This window comes from Tauraco erythrolophus, chromosome 23 (genome assembly GCF_009769465.1).
Source record: "Tauraco erythrolophus isolate bTauEry1 chromosome 23, bTauEry1.pri, whole genome shotgun sequence".
Classification (NCBI taxonomy): Eukaryota; Metazoa; Chordata; class Aves; order Musophagiformes; family Musophagidae; genus Tauraco; species Tauraco erythrolophus.
In genome coordinates, this window is record NC_141487.1 from 2,095,540 (window position 1) to 2,112,427 (window position 16,888).

General features: G+C 54.3%; 1 protein-coding gene across 2 annotated transcripts; it reads left to right on the forward strand.

Annotated features, from left to right (window-relative positions):
- Nucleotides 1-470: 470 nt before the first annotated feature.
- Nucleotides 471-3,167, forward strand: KLHDC7A (kelch domain containing 7A). Of its 2 annotated transcripts, XM_086625756.1 has the most exons (2): nt 471-898; nt 1,028-3,167. In XM_086625756.1, the coding sequence occupies exons 1-2, from the start codon at nt 471-473 to the stop codon at nt 3,165-3,167; spliced, it is 2,568 nt and encodes an 855-aa protein (XP_086481882.1). The 2 variants fall into 2 exon arrangements, with proteins under 2 accessions (XP_086481882.1, XP_086481881.1); XM_086625755.1 differs by having other exon boundaries at nt 471-3,167.
- Nucleotides 3,168-16,888: the final 13,721 nt, after the last annotated feature.

The following is a 16,888-nucleotide window of genomic DNA, read 5'->3' on the forward strand; positions in this document are numbered from 1 at the left end:
GTTAGCCAGCGTGCCGCAAACGAACCCAACCGAATCCGTCACCTGTCTCCGCCGCGGAGCAGCTGCTCGGAGTCAGACCGGAGCTTTCCTCCTCCCTCCCTTCCCCACGCCTCCACCTAGGGATGAGGGACCTTTCCAGGACAAACCAACTGATTTCCCCCTTCCATCCCACCATCCCAAAAAGAAATGAGGAGGTGGCACCATCGGGCTGCTCTGAGGAGATACTTTTTCCTCCTTTTGTGCTTCCTTTTGCTTTGTTCTGAGCTTCTCCGTTTTCCAGGCTGATAAAGCCGCCTCCGTGCCGCCGGCTCCGGGCTACACCTTTTTCCCGAAGCCCAACCCATCCCAAACACGCAAATCTCATCCGGAAACCTCCTGCCAACTTTACCCGCTCAAAGTCACCTTGCCCCAAACCTTCAGCTCCGCTCAACAATCATTAATCCGCTTCTCCGCATTCCCAGCATGGAAAAATGCCCCAGCAGGTAACCCCGTCCTGGCAGTCCGACATGCAGCTGGCTGGAAAACTGGTCCTCTCCGCCGCCGCTTTGCTCCTCCTGACTTTGGCGTTCAGGTTTTATCAGTCCCGCTCGCTTGCCGGGGCCAAAATCCCACTGGTCACCGCGGGAGGAGAGCGGAGGGAAACGGGCGCCCGGGATGGGGATGGGAATGGGGATGGGGATGGTGCAACGGGGCCGCGATGGAGGAGGGCGAGGAGGGACGGCGGGGATGAACAAGGGAGCGGCCCCGGGACACGGCGCGTGATTCTCCGGGGGGATCGAGGGCTGTCGAGGGAGGAGGAGGAGGAGGAGGAGGAGGAAGGAGGGGAGATGGTTTCTGAACTGGGGCTGGCTTGCAGAAGAGCGGGGATGGCCAGGAGGGGAAGCGAGATGGGAAGGGAGCCGGGAAACGAGCCAGGAAGCAAGTCAGGAAGTGAGCCAGGAAACGAGTTGGGAAGTGAGCTGGGAAGAAAGTCAGGAAGCGAGCTAGGAAGTGATCTGGGAAATGAGCCAGGAAGCAAGCCAGGAAGCATGTCAGGAAGTGAGTTGGGAAGTGAGCTGGGAAGTAAGCTGGGAAGTGAGCTGGGAAGTAACCTGGGAAGCAAGCTGGGAAGTAAGTCAGGAAGCAAGCTGGGAATTGATCTGGGAAACAGGCCAGGAAGTGAGCCAGGAAGTAAGTTGGGAAGCAAGTTGGGAAGTGATCCGGGAAATGAGCCAGGAAGCAAGTCGGTAATCAAGCCAGGAAACAAGTTAGGAAGTGAGCTGGCAAGCGAGCCGGGAAGTGAGCTAGGAAGTAAGCAGGGAAGTAAGCTAGGAAGTGAGCTGGGAAGCCAGCCAGGAAGCAAGCAGAGCTCTTATGACCCTGGGGACAGGGCTGAAACATGGAGCAGCCGCGGGGAGGAGGGCACGCTTGCCCCAAGCACGGGACTTTCCCCTGGAATTGCTGGTGCCCAGATGGCGGGTGATGGACACGTCCAAAGCACAGAGCAGGATTCGGCTGGCGGAGGGATGCTCCGGGAGGCCAAGGGGCGTGGGGGAACCATCCAGACCTTCAGGGTCACCTCTGACCTGGGGCTGACAATGACGGCGAGCAACGCGGGGTCGGACGCCTCCTACTCTTTCTCCTCGGTTGCAAAGATCCAGGTGGAGGAGAACTACATCGCTGAGCAGCGGATGAAGGACGGGGCCCGGCAGCCGGTCCCCGGCCTCAAAGGCAAAGTCTATGACTACTATGTCCAATCCATCTCCCAGTCGGTGTCGAAGAAGAGGCCTCTCCCCTACATCTCTCTGGGAACATCCCGGCGTCGCAGCTCGGAGCAGGTCAAAAAAGAGCTGCAGAGCTTTGCAACCCAGGAGCCAGAGCCGGCTTTGGAAACGCGGGATCCTACCACGTCCATAGTCCCACCACCTACAGGGAGCTTGGAGACCTCCCCTGACCCACCATCTCCCGGCCGCAAGGACAGCATCCTCCAGATCGTTGACACCCCCCAACTCCAGCTGCCCATGGAGGGGTTTGGGGTTCCGGCACCAGCCAGCATGCCACCTGCAAGCCCCCGGCAAGGGCTGGTGGCCAGTGCTGACCTCTTCCAAATGCCACCACCCACCCACCTGGACCTGGGGAACTGCTACGAGGTCCTCTGCACAGCCAAGGCACAAAAGCTTGGCCACCTCCAGGAGGCCGCCTACAAGGTGATGAGCGACAACTACCTGCAGGTGCTGAGGACACCCTCTATCTACAGCCGCCTCAACGCCGGCGAGCGGGAGCTCATCCTGCGGCGGAGGATGAAGGGGAAGATGTACGTGGCCGTGGCAGACGTCAACGTGCAGGAGCCCGGCCTCCACGCCAGCCGCCTCTGCTACTATGATGATGGAGGGGACTGCTGGCGTCAGCTCTGCCACGTGCCACCGGAGGTGGTCTCCCGGGGCTGCGCCATGTGCAGCATGTTTAACTACCTCTTCGTGGTGGCCGGCTGCAAGGGCACGGGCTGCGCGCAGAGACCCTCCAACCGCGTCTTCTGCTACAACCCCCTGACCAACATCTGGAGGGAGGTCTGCCCCCTGAACCAAGCGCGGCCGCACTGCAAGCTCGTGGCCTTGGACGGTCACCTCTACGCCATCGGCGGTGAGTGCCTCTACACGGTGGAGCGCTACGACCCCCGGCAGGACTGCTGGACCTTCACCGCACCCCTGCCCCACGACACCTTCGCCGTGGCCCACACGGCCACGGTGTGCGATGGGGAGATCTACGTGACGGGGGGTACCTTGCGCTACGTGCTTCTGCGTTACGCCGCCCGCTCGAACACTTGGGGGGTCAGCCTGGCCGGCGGTGGCAAGGACAGGACAACTGAGATGGTGAGCACCAACGGCTTCATCTACCGCTTTGACCTCCACCGCAGCACGGGCATCAGCGTCTACCGCTGCAGCGCCAAGGCCAAGCTATGGTACGAGTGTGCCACCTACACCATGCCCGACCCGTCCAGCTTCCAGTGCGCTGTGGTGGGCAGCCTGGTCCACTGTGTTGGCCGGCACTTCCACATACGCTTCTTGGCTGACCACATCTCACCACGCTTTGGGACCAAGGAGCTGCAGCCCTTCCCATCGCCCCGTGGCAGCCTCCTCCCGGCCGTTCTGGTGCTGCCTGAGGGAGGGACGATGCAAACGCAGGTTTGAGGGATCCATGCTGGGGTCTCATGCAACAGTGTTGGTGGCTCAGATGTGACATGGTGGTGAAAGTTGATAGAAGAAGCCACCAACCCTCACTGAACCATGTAGCATAGGACCAACCCTACCAGAGCAATGTTACCCATAACCACCATCAAGCAGGCATCCTCCCAGTCCCCAAAAGTATGGAAGCAGACAAACTGCCCTTGGATATTGCCAGTAAACCCAACCTTGAAGACACAAGGAAGAGCAAAGCCGGAGTTGGGTGGACTCGTTTGCTCAGAGGTATTTAAACATAGGCGTGCTTGCTCGGATGCAAACAAACCACGGCTCACTGCAGGCTCCCAGCTGTCCACCGCCCAATGAGTAGCTGCTTTACACACCAGGTGTTTCATATTGACCTGGATACGCGACACACACAGGGGATTTTAAGGTGGAGGAACACAGCAGGGAGGTTTGGTCCCTACGGAGGTATCACCCGAAGGTCAGCCCTGTCGGCATCAAGCCAACGCTGAGCCTTCAGGCTTCACCGCGCGCATCACCCCAGGGTTGGAGGTTGGGGGGCCAGAGGGTGCCCTACTCCTACCAGTGCTTTGGGGTCTGTTACTTCCTCCTCAGCACAGATTTATAGGTTGTATATATATTTACACCCGCGCGGTGTAAATAGGCGCCATCGATTTATCGACAGCTGGTCTTGAATGAAATTAAAGCGAACATTTGGTGAAATTAACCACGGGCTGCTGTTGCGCGTCGTTCCGAGCCGTAGCGAAGCCTAATGGGAACAAAGAGGCCAGTGCATGTTTTACATCACTAATTACTGTAAAACAACATCTCTGAGGAGGCAACCAGAAGCAAACCAGGGCCCTGGATGTGAGCAGCCGCTCTTTCATCCCCTTTTCCCCGGGTTTTGCTGACCTCACTCCGCCGTCTCCGTGTCCTGCCAAAAGCCTACTTTGGGTAATTGCATTTTCTTCCCCTCAAACGTCTTGTTATCCATCATCTGTCAGCTCCAGCCCAACAAAAACAGCTCCCAGACGGACAAAACCCTCCAAGACCTGCCTCCTCCGTGGCAGCAGGTCATGAGTGTGAAGTTATGGATGCGCTTGGAGATAAGAGAAGGTGCTGGACCAGCCCGTATCACCATTTATGCCTTGCTGCTTGTAGTGGTTTGGGAGAGCTTAGGTTAATGTTCTCTTAAAGGGCTTACAAAGGTATTTATTGCTTCTCTGGGTCACTGCCTGGAGGCCTTATGTTTCTGCCTTCAAGGGCTTCCTGTGAAGGTCAGTGGCATCCACTCACACCAGGAGACCTTGGGAGGCTGCATTAATTAACCCTGCCTCCGAAGTCTGCTCGTTAGCTGCAGCACAGTGCTTCTGCTGATGGAGGGTGGGTGATGCACCCATTCTCTGAGCTAAAAGCTGCCTCGCTCCAGCCTCTTTCACCCACCCTGGGGCCACCTCTTCCTACCCCAGGAGAACCACCCCACCGACAACATGCCAGGGCTGCAGCCTCCCACATCCCAGCATCTCACTCTGCTTGTGCTGGTAAACCCAAGTCAAAAAAACTCTTAAATATTATTGGAATTATTTAACTCTTCGCTATTTAGCCACCTCCGTAGCCAGTGCACAGAGCAGCAAGCTCAACAAGATGAGCTCACGCACACTCAACAGGTTTCTACTTCTCCCCCGACAAAACTGGGGCAGCCCAGCCCCGTTGCAACCTGCGAAAGTCTCTTTTTCTCCATCAGCATCCGGACTTCACGTCCTTCAGCATCCCTGCCAAGGCAAGCTGGGCGCTGGGGAGGAGAGGACGCGCTGGTTGGGTGGGAGACGGGCAGCTGGAACCCTTCCAGGTGGCAGCTTTTCTTTTAGTTTTTCATCCCCAGAAAAGCTTTCCTGGGATCCTGCCCTGCTCCCGGTGCCTCTTTGCTTCCGTTTAATATTTCACCTTTCCTTTAACTCCTTCGCCACCGGCTGCGACCTCAAAACCCAACAGCTTTTCCGCATTCCCCAGCGTGACGGTGAGCGATGAATAACGATGACGGTGAGTGAGCAGGTCTCCCCCCTCCCCTTCTCCTGCGCTCTCCGATATTAAACTGATTCAACTGGGGAGGCATTTTAGAGATTGAAAGTGCTGGGAACATCCCGTGCCGGAGCACTGCGTGTTCCGCGGGGAAGGACAACCAGGTTTGGAGAAAAAACAAAAAAACAACAACAAACACGCGGTGATCTCGTGGTTGATGGCGAAATGACTTTTGGCTGCAGTTGTGGGAAAGCAAAGGGGAAAGGACAAATGCAAACCGATACCCAGACCTGGATGGGGTGGGGTTTTTTTGTTCCCAAAGACCGGTGCAGGGGAGGAGCCTTCGGAGGGCTGGCAGGCATGGTGACAGCTGCCATCACCACCAGATCCCGGCTGTTGATTTCCTACGTTGCTGGACACCCACCTCTGTGTTTCTGCTGATGGAAAGCAGCTTCAAACCATGGGCTTGCAGCTCTTGGGTAACTGTAAGACCATCAAGCATTTTCAGCCCAGTTTGTGGCATCAGGATGTTATTTTTGCTGATAGGATCAGCGAAGCCACCAGAGTTGACAGGGGAAAGGGCTGGGAGGCACGCGGTGCATCCTAATAAAACTCCCCAGCGTGCCCCACGGAGCTACAAACAACTCTGAGAAAGTTCAGGTAACGATAAATACAAAGAGGTTGCAGTAAACCCAAGCAGGCTCTTCCCTTGCTGCAACACCAGGGCCTTTGCCAGACCACGGACCATCAGGTCCATGGGTGCTGGAATTAAAAACACAAGCATCCCTGTGGAATTAAAAACATGCCCTATCCCTGGAAGTGTTCAAGGCCAGGTTGGATGAGGCTTTGAGCAACCTGGTGTAGTGGAAGATGTCCCTGCCCATGGCAAGGGGGTTGGAACTAGGTGATCTCAAAAGTCCCTTCCAACCCAAACCATTCTATGATTCTAACCACCACCAGGCTCATGAGATCCAGGAAAACTGATTTCCAGCCTCCACAAGCGATCCTTCCATCCCTATAATTCCCTCAAGGGTGCCACCAAGGATGGTCTCCACCAGGTTGCTCCTTCAACACCAGCACCTGGACCCATCACTGCCCTCCGAGCCCCCCTGCCTGGTTAATCTCCAAAAAGAAGGGTGCAACCGCCAAACCACGCTGCTTTGCAACCAAATATAACCTTTGCGCTAAATTCCATATTTTCTTCTAATCAGGAAGACCCATTATCTACCTCTGCCACGTTTATTTAAGCAATTATGTAGTTTAATGTACATTGATTCAGATTCTTAATTTTTACATTTTTGATTATGGTAAAAAACCAGCAAGTGACGCATTTCTTATTTGCTCGGCGCTCTCTTTTCCTTTGCAACGCGCCAGGCTGCGTGCGAATCGAAATTGGAAGTCAATTAAAGAAGTGCAAAACCAGCATTTTAAAATCTCTTTTTATTAGTTAAAACACGGCTACCTTCAACGTGTCGGCTACAGCAAGGTGGGGGGGAAAAAAAAAAAACAACAAAAAGCAAAAAAAGTGAGCTTATGCAGACATGTTTTGCATTTCAAACCAACGCGATACATGAAAGAAATATTAAGCACAGCGAACTGACAAATTAAGTATCTCGTTCCTGACAAGCAGGAGCAAACTCGTGTCAGTGGTTGAGGAGCCGGGTGGGAATTTAAAGCCAGGGGAAAGGGAAGACCCATCGCAATGTCTCTGGGTGCTGGTAAGGGAGGTGGGACCTCTCAACCTCTAGCCATGGTTTCCCCTAGACTCTATGGTGAGTTGCCTACAGCAACACCTACACTAACTACTACGGGTTGTGTTGCCACCAGGAGAGCCTCCATGGGGTGTTTAAAGCCAAGGAGAGATGTCCTGTCCTCTCCCACTCCTTTCTTCACCCCTCCTGCACCCAATCCAAGCTGACCACCCGGAACCCTTTGGTAGAGCAGATCCTGAAGGCACCATCCTCAGCCTTTCTCAGCTTTGGTTTGCAACCGAGGACAGCCCAGTTGCGTAGACCCAAGCTTCGTGACCTCGTTTGCAAGCAGGCGCTAACGAACCGGGACTCAACACTGGTTGCAAGACCCAGACCTGCTTGCACGGTGCCAAAGGGACGTTTCTTGGCGACATCCGCACAGCGCCGCTCCGGGAATGTCAGCCAGCTCCTTGCGAGCACGGAGAGGTCAGCGCTAATGAAAGATGCTATCGCAGAGCCGGCGGCCGGCCAGCCAAACGTAATTAGCAGGATTTGCAGAAGACAAACCTTGGCGAGGCTGGGGGGGATGGGAGCACATCCCCTTGTGATCGTTTTGGGGGAAAAACACGGCCGTTTGGAGGCCTTCCAAGCTAGAATAACAGCCTTGCCAATGACTATTTAATTAAAACCCAAGCGGCGTTCGAAGGGAGAAGGGCTGCGAGTGAATAAGCGCGGTGATAAAATATGCATCGACTCCGGCATAAGTTCTCCCTCCCCGGCACAAGCCTTTGCTTGAACCGTTGATAGTTCTTGATTCACAAGCTCCAGCGAGGAGGGAACATTTGCCAGCCACTACTTCAATCCCGCCGGGAGTTTTTCCGGAGGTTATTGCCACGCTGTAGTTTAGAATGTGTCAGCGCCGGCATCATAAACACAGATCAGAAACGCTATAAAAGGAGGAAAAAAAAACCTCAAAGCCACACTCCTGGATGGAGTTTAGCATCCTGCGAGCTCGGGCCAAAGGCAAATTACGTCTCCGTTACCAAAATAAAATCAATAAAGCTCATTTTTATTTACAGAAGAGCCAAAGAGGGGGAGAAGGGAACTCCTCGGGCTGCAGAAGGGGGACAGGGGTGTTGGTGGTTTTCAGCTGATTTTCAACCAAAACCACAAGGCACTGGGCAGCGATTTCAAGGCGAAAAGCAGCAGTTGGGCTCTGCTCAGCTGCCTTTCATGGACCTTGTTGAAAATATCCCCAGGTCCCTTAGAAGTGCCAACCTTGGCTTGGAACCCCTCACACTGGGGAGATGCTGCTTCTCAAGAAGCAAAATAAAACCAGGTTTATTATTACATCAGCTGTTTTGGTTCACCACTCTCCTACAAAACAACCTGGTCATGGAAAGGGGGTGAGCATGTGGTTTGGGCACGACGGACTTGGTGCTGGGACAATGCCCCAAAAATAGGTTGATCCCCATCAGGTAAATGACGTTTTAGCCCATCACTTTCCCAAAGGGGAGGATTTTGGGCGATGCTCAAGTTGCTTCGAATCCACATCATTTGTTCAGTTCTCACCTCCTGAGCACCAGGTTCATTTTTTGGCAGAAGTGGCTTTTTTGCCCCAAAATGAGTGGCCTGGCAAGGCAGCGCAGGGTTTGTGCCAGGGCCAGGTCTGTCTGCCTGCCTTCCCCAGACATTTAAATTCAGTATTTAGTGCAGTTCCAGCTTGTAGCCCCTGCTCAGGAAGCAAGTGGCAACATACTTCCCATGGATTATTGCATGTACATCACCCAAACAGTGCCCATGAGTGCATCCCTCACCCCCTGAAAGTTCTTTAACCCATCACGAGGGAACAAGGCACATCACCAAGACTCATTGAGGATGGTGGACAAGAGGACACAGGTCATCCTGGATCCAGCACCAAGGAGACAGCAGGCACTGCAGCAGTAGAGGATGCTGGATTGTTCCATGGCCAAGGGATCTCCCAACCAAATGCCCCATCTTAAACCAAAGTGAAGCCTGTCCCTTGGATTCCTCTAGTTAGGATCTCACAGACATCCCAGCTTGTTGTTGTTTCATTAAATCTCTGCTTAATTTCTGATGTCTCTAATCAAAGGACTGCGTCATGCTAGAAGCATCCTCGCCAGGCTAAGAGGAGACAGAGCAGATCCCACCACACGCATTGGTGGCCAGGAAGACCACCCAGCCTTGTCCGCTGTTCCCCATCAGAGCCAAACATGAGGACCATCCATCCCATGAGTGGTCCAGGACAGATGGCAGCAGCGAAGCATATCAGCCATGCAGGGATGAGGTGACCAAAACAAGTCTGAGCAAGGGGCTGCCTCACTCCAAAAAGGCTCCGAAAAGGCAGCTTGGTTAATGCCATGGAGATGTTGCAGTCCCTTCCTCACCTCCCTTTTCTTGCAAAGGTCATCGGGGCTGCCCAGGGCAGAGCCCAGCACTGGCTCCAGGAAAAAGCAGCCCGGACACAAGATCAGAGAGGTCTCAGGGACTCACGCGCCTGCAGTGAAGCCATCAGTCCCACCAGACAGCCCACAGAAGCTACCCTGAGTGGATCTGCGATGCGGTTGCCGTTGCCACAAAAGCTGGGTTTAGTCCAGCTTCGTTTCAATGAGGAATTTTAAAAATACTCCATCACCTCCAGCTCCCGAGGGGATTTCGCATCCCCACCAAGGATCTTTTCATGCCACGTCCCCGTACCTGCTGTTAAAACCCTCAGCTCTGGGCACAGGAGGATTTTTCGCCCCTCCTCCATCCCACTTTCCTGCCTTATCCACGAGCAGGAGGCAAGATGCCAGCCTCGGCACCAGCCGGCGATGCAGCCGAGCTCGAAGGCACTTAGACTGGCCACAGCTGATAAAAGGCTTAGGGCTGGTGCCAAGAGCCAGTGACGCTCCAGGAAGGGTCTCTGGGAGCAGGGAGGACACTGACTCCATCCCAGGCATCCCGTGAAAAACTATGAATCAATGGAGGTACCGTCTGCATCGGGAAGAGGCTGGGGGGGTATTAGCATCTTCCCAGTACGGCTTGAGAGCTAAAAGCCGCTGGAGGTGGAGGCAGAAACATTTCATAGAATCATAGAATGGGTTGGGTTGGGTTGGGTTGGGTTGGGTTGGGTTGGGTTGGAAGGGACCTTTGAGATCATCTAGTCCCAAACTCCCTGCCATGGGCAGAGACACCTTATAGAATCATAGAATGGGTTGAGTTGGGTTGGAAGGGACCTTCAAGACCCTCTAGTTCTAAGCCCCTCCCATGGGCAGGGACACCTTCCACTACACCAGGTTGCTCAAAGCCTCATCCAACCTGGCCTTGAACACTTCAAGGGATGGGGCAGCCACGACTTCTCTAAGCAGCCTTTTTTCAGCTTGGCCATGGTTCGCTGACAGCAGCGAGGGGGTTAATTTGCCACGGCGATGGATTTTCGATGCCCGCCGTCGATAAACAGGGCAGCAATTATGCTGCATTTCTCTGACGGCCGCGGATCTTTAGAAAAATCAACACAATAGTGGTTCGCTGAATCTCAGTGACACGTGAATTCGATCCGTCACTTTGCTCACAGCTGAGGCTTCCCAACTCTGCTGCTGGATTTGGGGTGGGTTTTTTTGAATTTAAACCTTTAATAAAAAGGGTCTCACGCCACAGCCACCCCCTCGGTTTCAGTGGGAGGGTTCCAGGTTTACGGCACGCTCTCTAAGAGTGGGATGAAATGCCGGCAAAGTGGTTTTTTTTACAGCATGCGGTAGAGAAACAGTCAAAATATTCACAGGGAGAATTCAAAACCTCAGGCTAGAAACAGGTTTTCACTTGGTTTGGAGACAATAAAGCCTCTTTTCTGTTTTTTCCTCCCCAAAAAAAAAGAAGAAACTTTACCAAACTGTCATTTCCATCACAAAACAGCACCTGTTTCTCTCTCCAAGGGCACTGCTACCATTACAAACAGTCCCAAAACATCCATGTTCGTCTTATCATGGGTCAAATTTTGCACCAAACCAGGTGACAAAAAATGGGAATTTTCCCTTTTTCCTCTTTTCCAGTTCCCAGCCAGTAAACCAACACAAAATTCAAGAAATCAGCGAGGTTAAAGGGAAGCCCTCCTGATTTTCCATCAGTTCAGTTTGCAGTGAATTAATCATGTTGTGTTTGAGGGTGGAACTTCCTGCAAGCCCCAGCATGTGCGATCGATTAGCAGCTGCAAAGCCTCTGGCCCGGCCTTGCCAGCCACTCCGCTTGGATACGGAACATCCAGGAGGATTTATTATACACGGATCTCACCCCAGACATCCCATCACCGAGAACGGAGGATGCTTTGGGTGACAACGCAGCCACTTCCATCCCTGCTATTGTGGTGCTCTGTCCCCCCGCTCCCTCCTTGCACCATTTCCCATGGACAGAGTCATGGAATGGGTTAGGTTGGAAGGGACCTTCAAGACCATCTGGTTCCAACTCTCCTACCATGGGCAGGGACACGTTCCTCTATACCAGGTTGCTCAAAGCCCCATCCAACCTGGCCTTGAACACTGCCAGGGATGGAGAATCTACAACTTCTCTGGGCAACCTGTGCCAGTGCCTCACCACCCTCAGAGGGAGGAATTTCTTCCTCAGATCTCATCTAAACCTCCCCTCTTTCAGTTTAAAGCCATTGGCCCATGTCCTGTCGCTACACACCCTTGTCCAAAGCCCTTCTCTAGCTTTCTTGGAGCCCCTTTAGGTACTGGGAGGCTGCTGGAAGGTCTCCCCAGAGCCTTTGCTTCTCCAGGCTGAACAGCCCCAACTCTCAGCCTGTCTCCAGAGCAGAGGTGCTCCAGTCCTCGCATCATCTCTGTGGCCTCCTCTGGACCCGCTCCAACAGCTCCATGTCCTTCTGATGTTGGGGACCCCAGAGCTGAACGCAGCACTGCAGGGGGGTCTCAGGAGAGCAGAGCAGAGGGGCAGGATCCCCTCCCTCACCCTGCTGCCCACGCTGCTCTGGGTGCAGCCCAGGACACGGTTGGCTTTCTGGGCTGCCAGTGCACAGTGCCGGCTCATGGTGAGCTTCTCCTCACCCAACATTCCCAAGTCCTTCTCCTCCGGGCTGCTCTCCATCCATTCTCCACTCGGCCTGTACTTGTGCTTGGGATTGCCCCGACCCACATGCAGGACCTTGCGCTTGGCCTCGTTGAATGTGGACACGGCCACCAGCATCCCCAGCAGCGACCGCACGCGACCCTCACCCTTCGCTCCCCTCCAGCCCGGCAATGCCACACTCACATCACCATCACAAATCTGCTGATCGGCACCCCCCCTCGAGTCGCACCCCCGCAGCGCTCCCCGCCTGACACCCGGCCGGGCCGAGGACGCGGCCGCGCTGGCACCAGATGTGCCGCCCGGCAGCGATCCCGGGGCGGCTCCACAGCTGCTCTTCCCCTCTGCTCTCCGCAGCCCGACACACCGAGGCGAAGCCGTAACAGCCATTCGCACGAAGAAAAGCATCTGCACCAAGCCGAGCATCCGAAATTTTTTATTTCTGCATGATGGGCCTATTTGGAGAGCTTTTTATTTGTCATTAAAACGCAGTCATTATGAGTATTTCGTTTCCAGCTAATTGTTTTCTATTTTTTTCTTTTTTTTTTCCCCTCTCTCCCTTCCTCTTTTGGGATGATAAACGAGGGCTGGAATAGCGGGGCGGGATGGCTGGGAAAAACACCCGCAATAAAACCAGCCTTTATTAAAAGAGAATCACGTCTCGATGATGCCCGGTTGCACTTTCTGACTTTTTTTTTTTTCTTTTTTTTGGCTTTCCCCAGCCTATAAACACGAGCTCGTTAGGGCAGGGTGGCTCATTAGCAGGGCCCTGTCTGCCTTGATGTTTCCATCAGCGAGGCGAGGGCAGCGGGCTGTTTAAGCCGGTCTATCATCACCGAGCGCTGCAAATACCTTAATCCACATCAGGCAAAGAAACGGAGCTCTACGGAGCGTTGGCTTTAAAGATAATAAACAGTCGTGACTTGGACACGGCCACCTGACAGCCTGGCTCCCCACAACCCAAGAGTTTTGCTGCCATCCCAAGCCCTTCAAGCCACCAGCCCTCCGGTTCCCTACAGAACAGGGAAAGTATTTCACTTTTCCCATTTTTTTTCCCAGAGCATCCAGCTTGGAAAAAAGGGGTCAGCTAAAAAAGAGAATGACGCATTGCAGCGTCCAGCTGCTTGCAAGGGTTGTTTGGATGGGTAAAGCAAGGCAGCAGATGGGCAGGGAGAAGCCAGCAGCCGGTGGCTGCTTCCATAAAACACAAATTTTGGGCCAAAGTTTGGGGCGAGCATATGCAGGGAGATGAGATACGGGATGATGAGATATGGGATGATACTGTGTCCTGGGCTGCACCCAGAGCAGCGTGGGCAGCAGGTCGAGGGAGGGGATTCTGCCCCTCTGCTCTGCTCTCGTGAGACCCCCCCCCTCTGCAGTGCTGTGTTCAGCTCTGGGGTCCCCAACATCAGAAGGATGTGGAGCTGGTGGAGCGGGTCCAGAGGAGGCCATGGAGATGATCTGAGGGTTGGAGGACCTCTGCTCTGGAGACAGGCTGAGAGAGTTGGGGCTGTTCAGCCTGGAGAAGAGAAGGCTCCAGGGAGACCTTCCAGCAGCCTCCCGGTACCTAAAGGGGCTCCAAGAAAGCTGGAGAGGGGCTTTGGACAAGGGTGTGGAGTGACAGGACACGGGGCAATGGCTTTAAACTGAAAGAGGGGAGATTTCGATGGGATCTGAGGAAGAAATTCTTCCCTCTGAGGGTGCTGAGGCACTGGCACAGGTTGCCCAGAGAAGCTGTGGCTGCCCCATCCCTGGAAGTGTTCCAGGCCAGGTTGGTATGGGGTTTTGAGCAACCTGGTGCAGCAGAGGGTGTCCCTGCCCATGGCAGGGGAGTTGGAACTGGATGATCTCGAAGGTCCATTCCAACCCAAACCATTCTGTGATTCTACGATTCGGGGTGAGCGGAGCAGACAGAGAGCAACAGGCCCCGTTTACTTGTAACATCCTCAGCAAGTCATGGCACGTCTCCGTGATTGAGCAGTCAGGTGGGAAGCAAAGCCAGACTGGGATTCAGGAAAGTGGAGCCATGAGGTCTCTGCCCTTTTAGCTCAAATACGTCGCTCTGGGCTGTTACCGCAGACCTCTGACGCCAACGCCGGCATTGACCGGATTAACTGACTGTGTAAACGCATTGGCTGGGCAGATATTCCTCATTTTATGTGACCCCAGAACAAGGCAACTACTGGGGACGGGAATAAAAAAGGAGTTTGGCACTTTTGTGGTCTGCTCCTGCCCCAGAGAAAGCCCAGCCAAATTCAGGCCACTGAATCCCAAGGGAAAAGGCCAGGAACAGCCGCTGAGATGCGGGAGAGCAATGGGTACGAGGCTTGGCATCCCAGGAGCCTCAAAAGACAGGGAGACCCTCACTTGGCACAGCAAATGTGACCTGGAAACCTCATCTCATGCCTTGGGGGCTCATGGGCTGCTTCATAGCTCCTCACCTGCTGGGCTGGGGATGCTGCTAGGATTTCTGAAAGCTGGAAACACCGGGAACAGCCTGGACTCCCCCATAAATTCACTACTGGACCAAGAGAAGTTAATTTTGGCCAGGGCAGAGCTGTGGGCGGGGGCCCCGCAGCCGTCAGCAGCACGAGCATCACCAGCCCCGTCCGAACGCATTAGGCACTTCTGCCCCTTAAACGGCAGCAAGACACGCTCAGAGCCACCTCAGCACTCCCGTCACTTCTGCTTTACAGCCTTTTTCATGTTTTGCTTTCTCGGCACCAACCCTTCCGCTTTATTTTCCTCCTCCCTCTGCCATGTGGATGGTGCAAAGTTGCCTCTCGGGGCCGTCAGCAGAACCGAAACCTGAGGAGCGGAAAAAGAGCTGAGCTGGCTCCAGGTTCGCCTGGAGTTTTAAAAAAAAAAAGTTTTTACAGGGGAAGGATGCAGCTCTGCATCCCCACAGCTCATGGAAAAAAGTCTGGGTGGATGCTCAGGGTACCCGGTCACTGCTGCATCCCCCTTTCATTCACTGCTGGCTCCATCCCTGAGTAACCAAACCAGCAGACCCAGCCTTGCAGGGTTGTCATCCTTCTTTGCAAACGACCTACTGGAATCAGAGGGGAAAACCAAATGGTTGAGATATTTCCAAAAGCATCACGCCAGGACGCGAGGAAGATGGAAATTTCCATCTCCACCCTGACAGGTTGACACATATCTCATGGAGATCTACCAAGCACTGAAAGATCTCCGCAGGGCAAGCTGGACACGAGCAAAACCATCTCTGACACGTTCTTCCACCGCTAAGGCGTTGTGCAATGGCCATGCCTCTATCTGAACGGTCAGGTCTGCAGATATTTACTCATTTCCTATTCCAAGATGTGGCCTTCGGGGTTCCACTTCACCAAAAAGAAGGAAAATTCCTTCTGTGCTGCTGACAACCCTCGTACGTGACCCCAGAGCGAGGACGGATGCCCATAGCAGGAGGATGCTTGCTCCAAACCAGCCCCCTGGTCTTCACCCAAGCCCCGTGCGAGGCTCCTAAAAATCAGCCGCTTGGACAAACACCCAACAAGGACGGGAGGAGAATGTGGAGCAGCAAATCCCTGGTGTGGTTTATCAGCAGAGGCTGCAAATGCTTCATGTGCACCTTCCCAGGAGGCACCATCCATTTGTCTACGCTCTCCTCCCCTCCCCATCCCCGTCATCTGCTGCAGCCTCCTGCTTTCAGCACAGTTCACTGATTAATTACTAATTAGCAACTGGTTTGTGTCACTTCCCTGCCCTTGCCAGCCAGCACCGGTGCGAAGGTCTGGCACGGTCCGAGCCATCTGTTCAGACCCCGAACTCGGCACCTGCTGCTTCCCATTTCTGCAGGAGGGAGGAGAAGACGAAGCTGCCTTTGTGCTCAGCCCCCCCACCCCGCAGAAGGACAGCCGGGCTGCGGACAGACGGGAGACATCTCTCTCCCAACCCTCTGCCGGATGCTTCGGCCATGGAGATGTGCATCCTTGAAGCCTTGCTGGAGCTCGGCAGAGGGAAGCACGCATCTGGGGCAGGCAGCACCACAAGAGGAGGATTCATCTAGGGCAGCTGAGGACTTCCCGCTAATTAGTAATTAACAGCACTGGTGTCACAACCACAATGTGAGAAGGCAGTGGCGTTTTGAAATCCATGCACCAGGTAGTTTGGCAAACGGATGATCCCCATCACCAACCTACCCCACACCGCCTCTGCTATTAATTAATGACTTTGCCCATCATTAGGTTATGTCATTGCAGGGTCAAAGGGATGTAGGAGCTCCCCAGGGAAAGCTCATGATCCTCATCTTCGTGTCCTAACAGGTACCAGTGTGATCCCCAAGGCCACTGCCCCGTGGAGGTCGGTACAAGTGATGCTCTGAGCGATGGGGGTCCTCCCTGCTCCCGATCCTCTGCCCGGGCATCCCCTGCCTGCTCCCCTCCCAATCCTTGGGCTGTGCTGACCCCTCCTGGGCTGCACAAGCAGCTGCCTCTCCTTCCTTCCCAGTATTAGAAACCAGAGAACCAGTCCCAAAAGGCTCCCAAAAGCGCTTCCCCTCTCTCTGAAGAGCATCCAGGGGCTATTTCCAGGGAAAGGCTCAGCTTCCATGCTCCCAGCTCACTGGCCACATCCAGGGACGGCTGGAGAGCCTCTTGCCCACCAGAAGACATTAGGAAGACCACAAGACTGGTGAAATGTTAATCAGGCTTCTTAACTGCCCCTTCCCAAAGCAATAATGAAAGGAAGGATAGGAGAACAGCATCCACTGATAACGGCCATGGACCACATCCTGCAGAAACCATCACCAGGCACTGGGCGGTCCCGGACGAGCATCAATTCGGGGAGGGGGACCATGGCCTCTACAGCATGAAGCACACGGATGCTACGAGGATGTGAAAGTTAACAGGCACAAGTGGTTTCCATCTCCCAAGACCCCCCACCGCTGACTTCCTCCTCTCAGTCACTGCTCTCAAG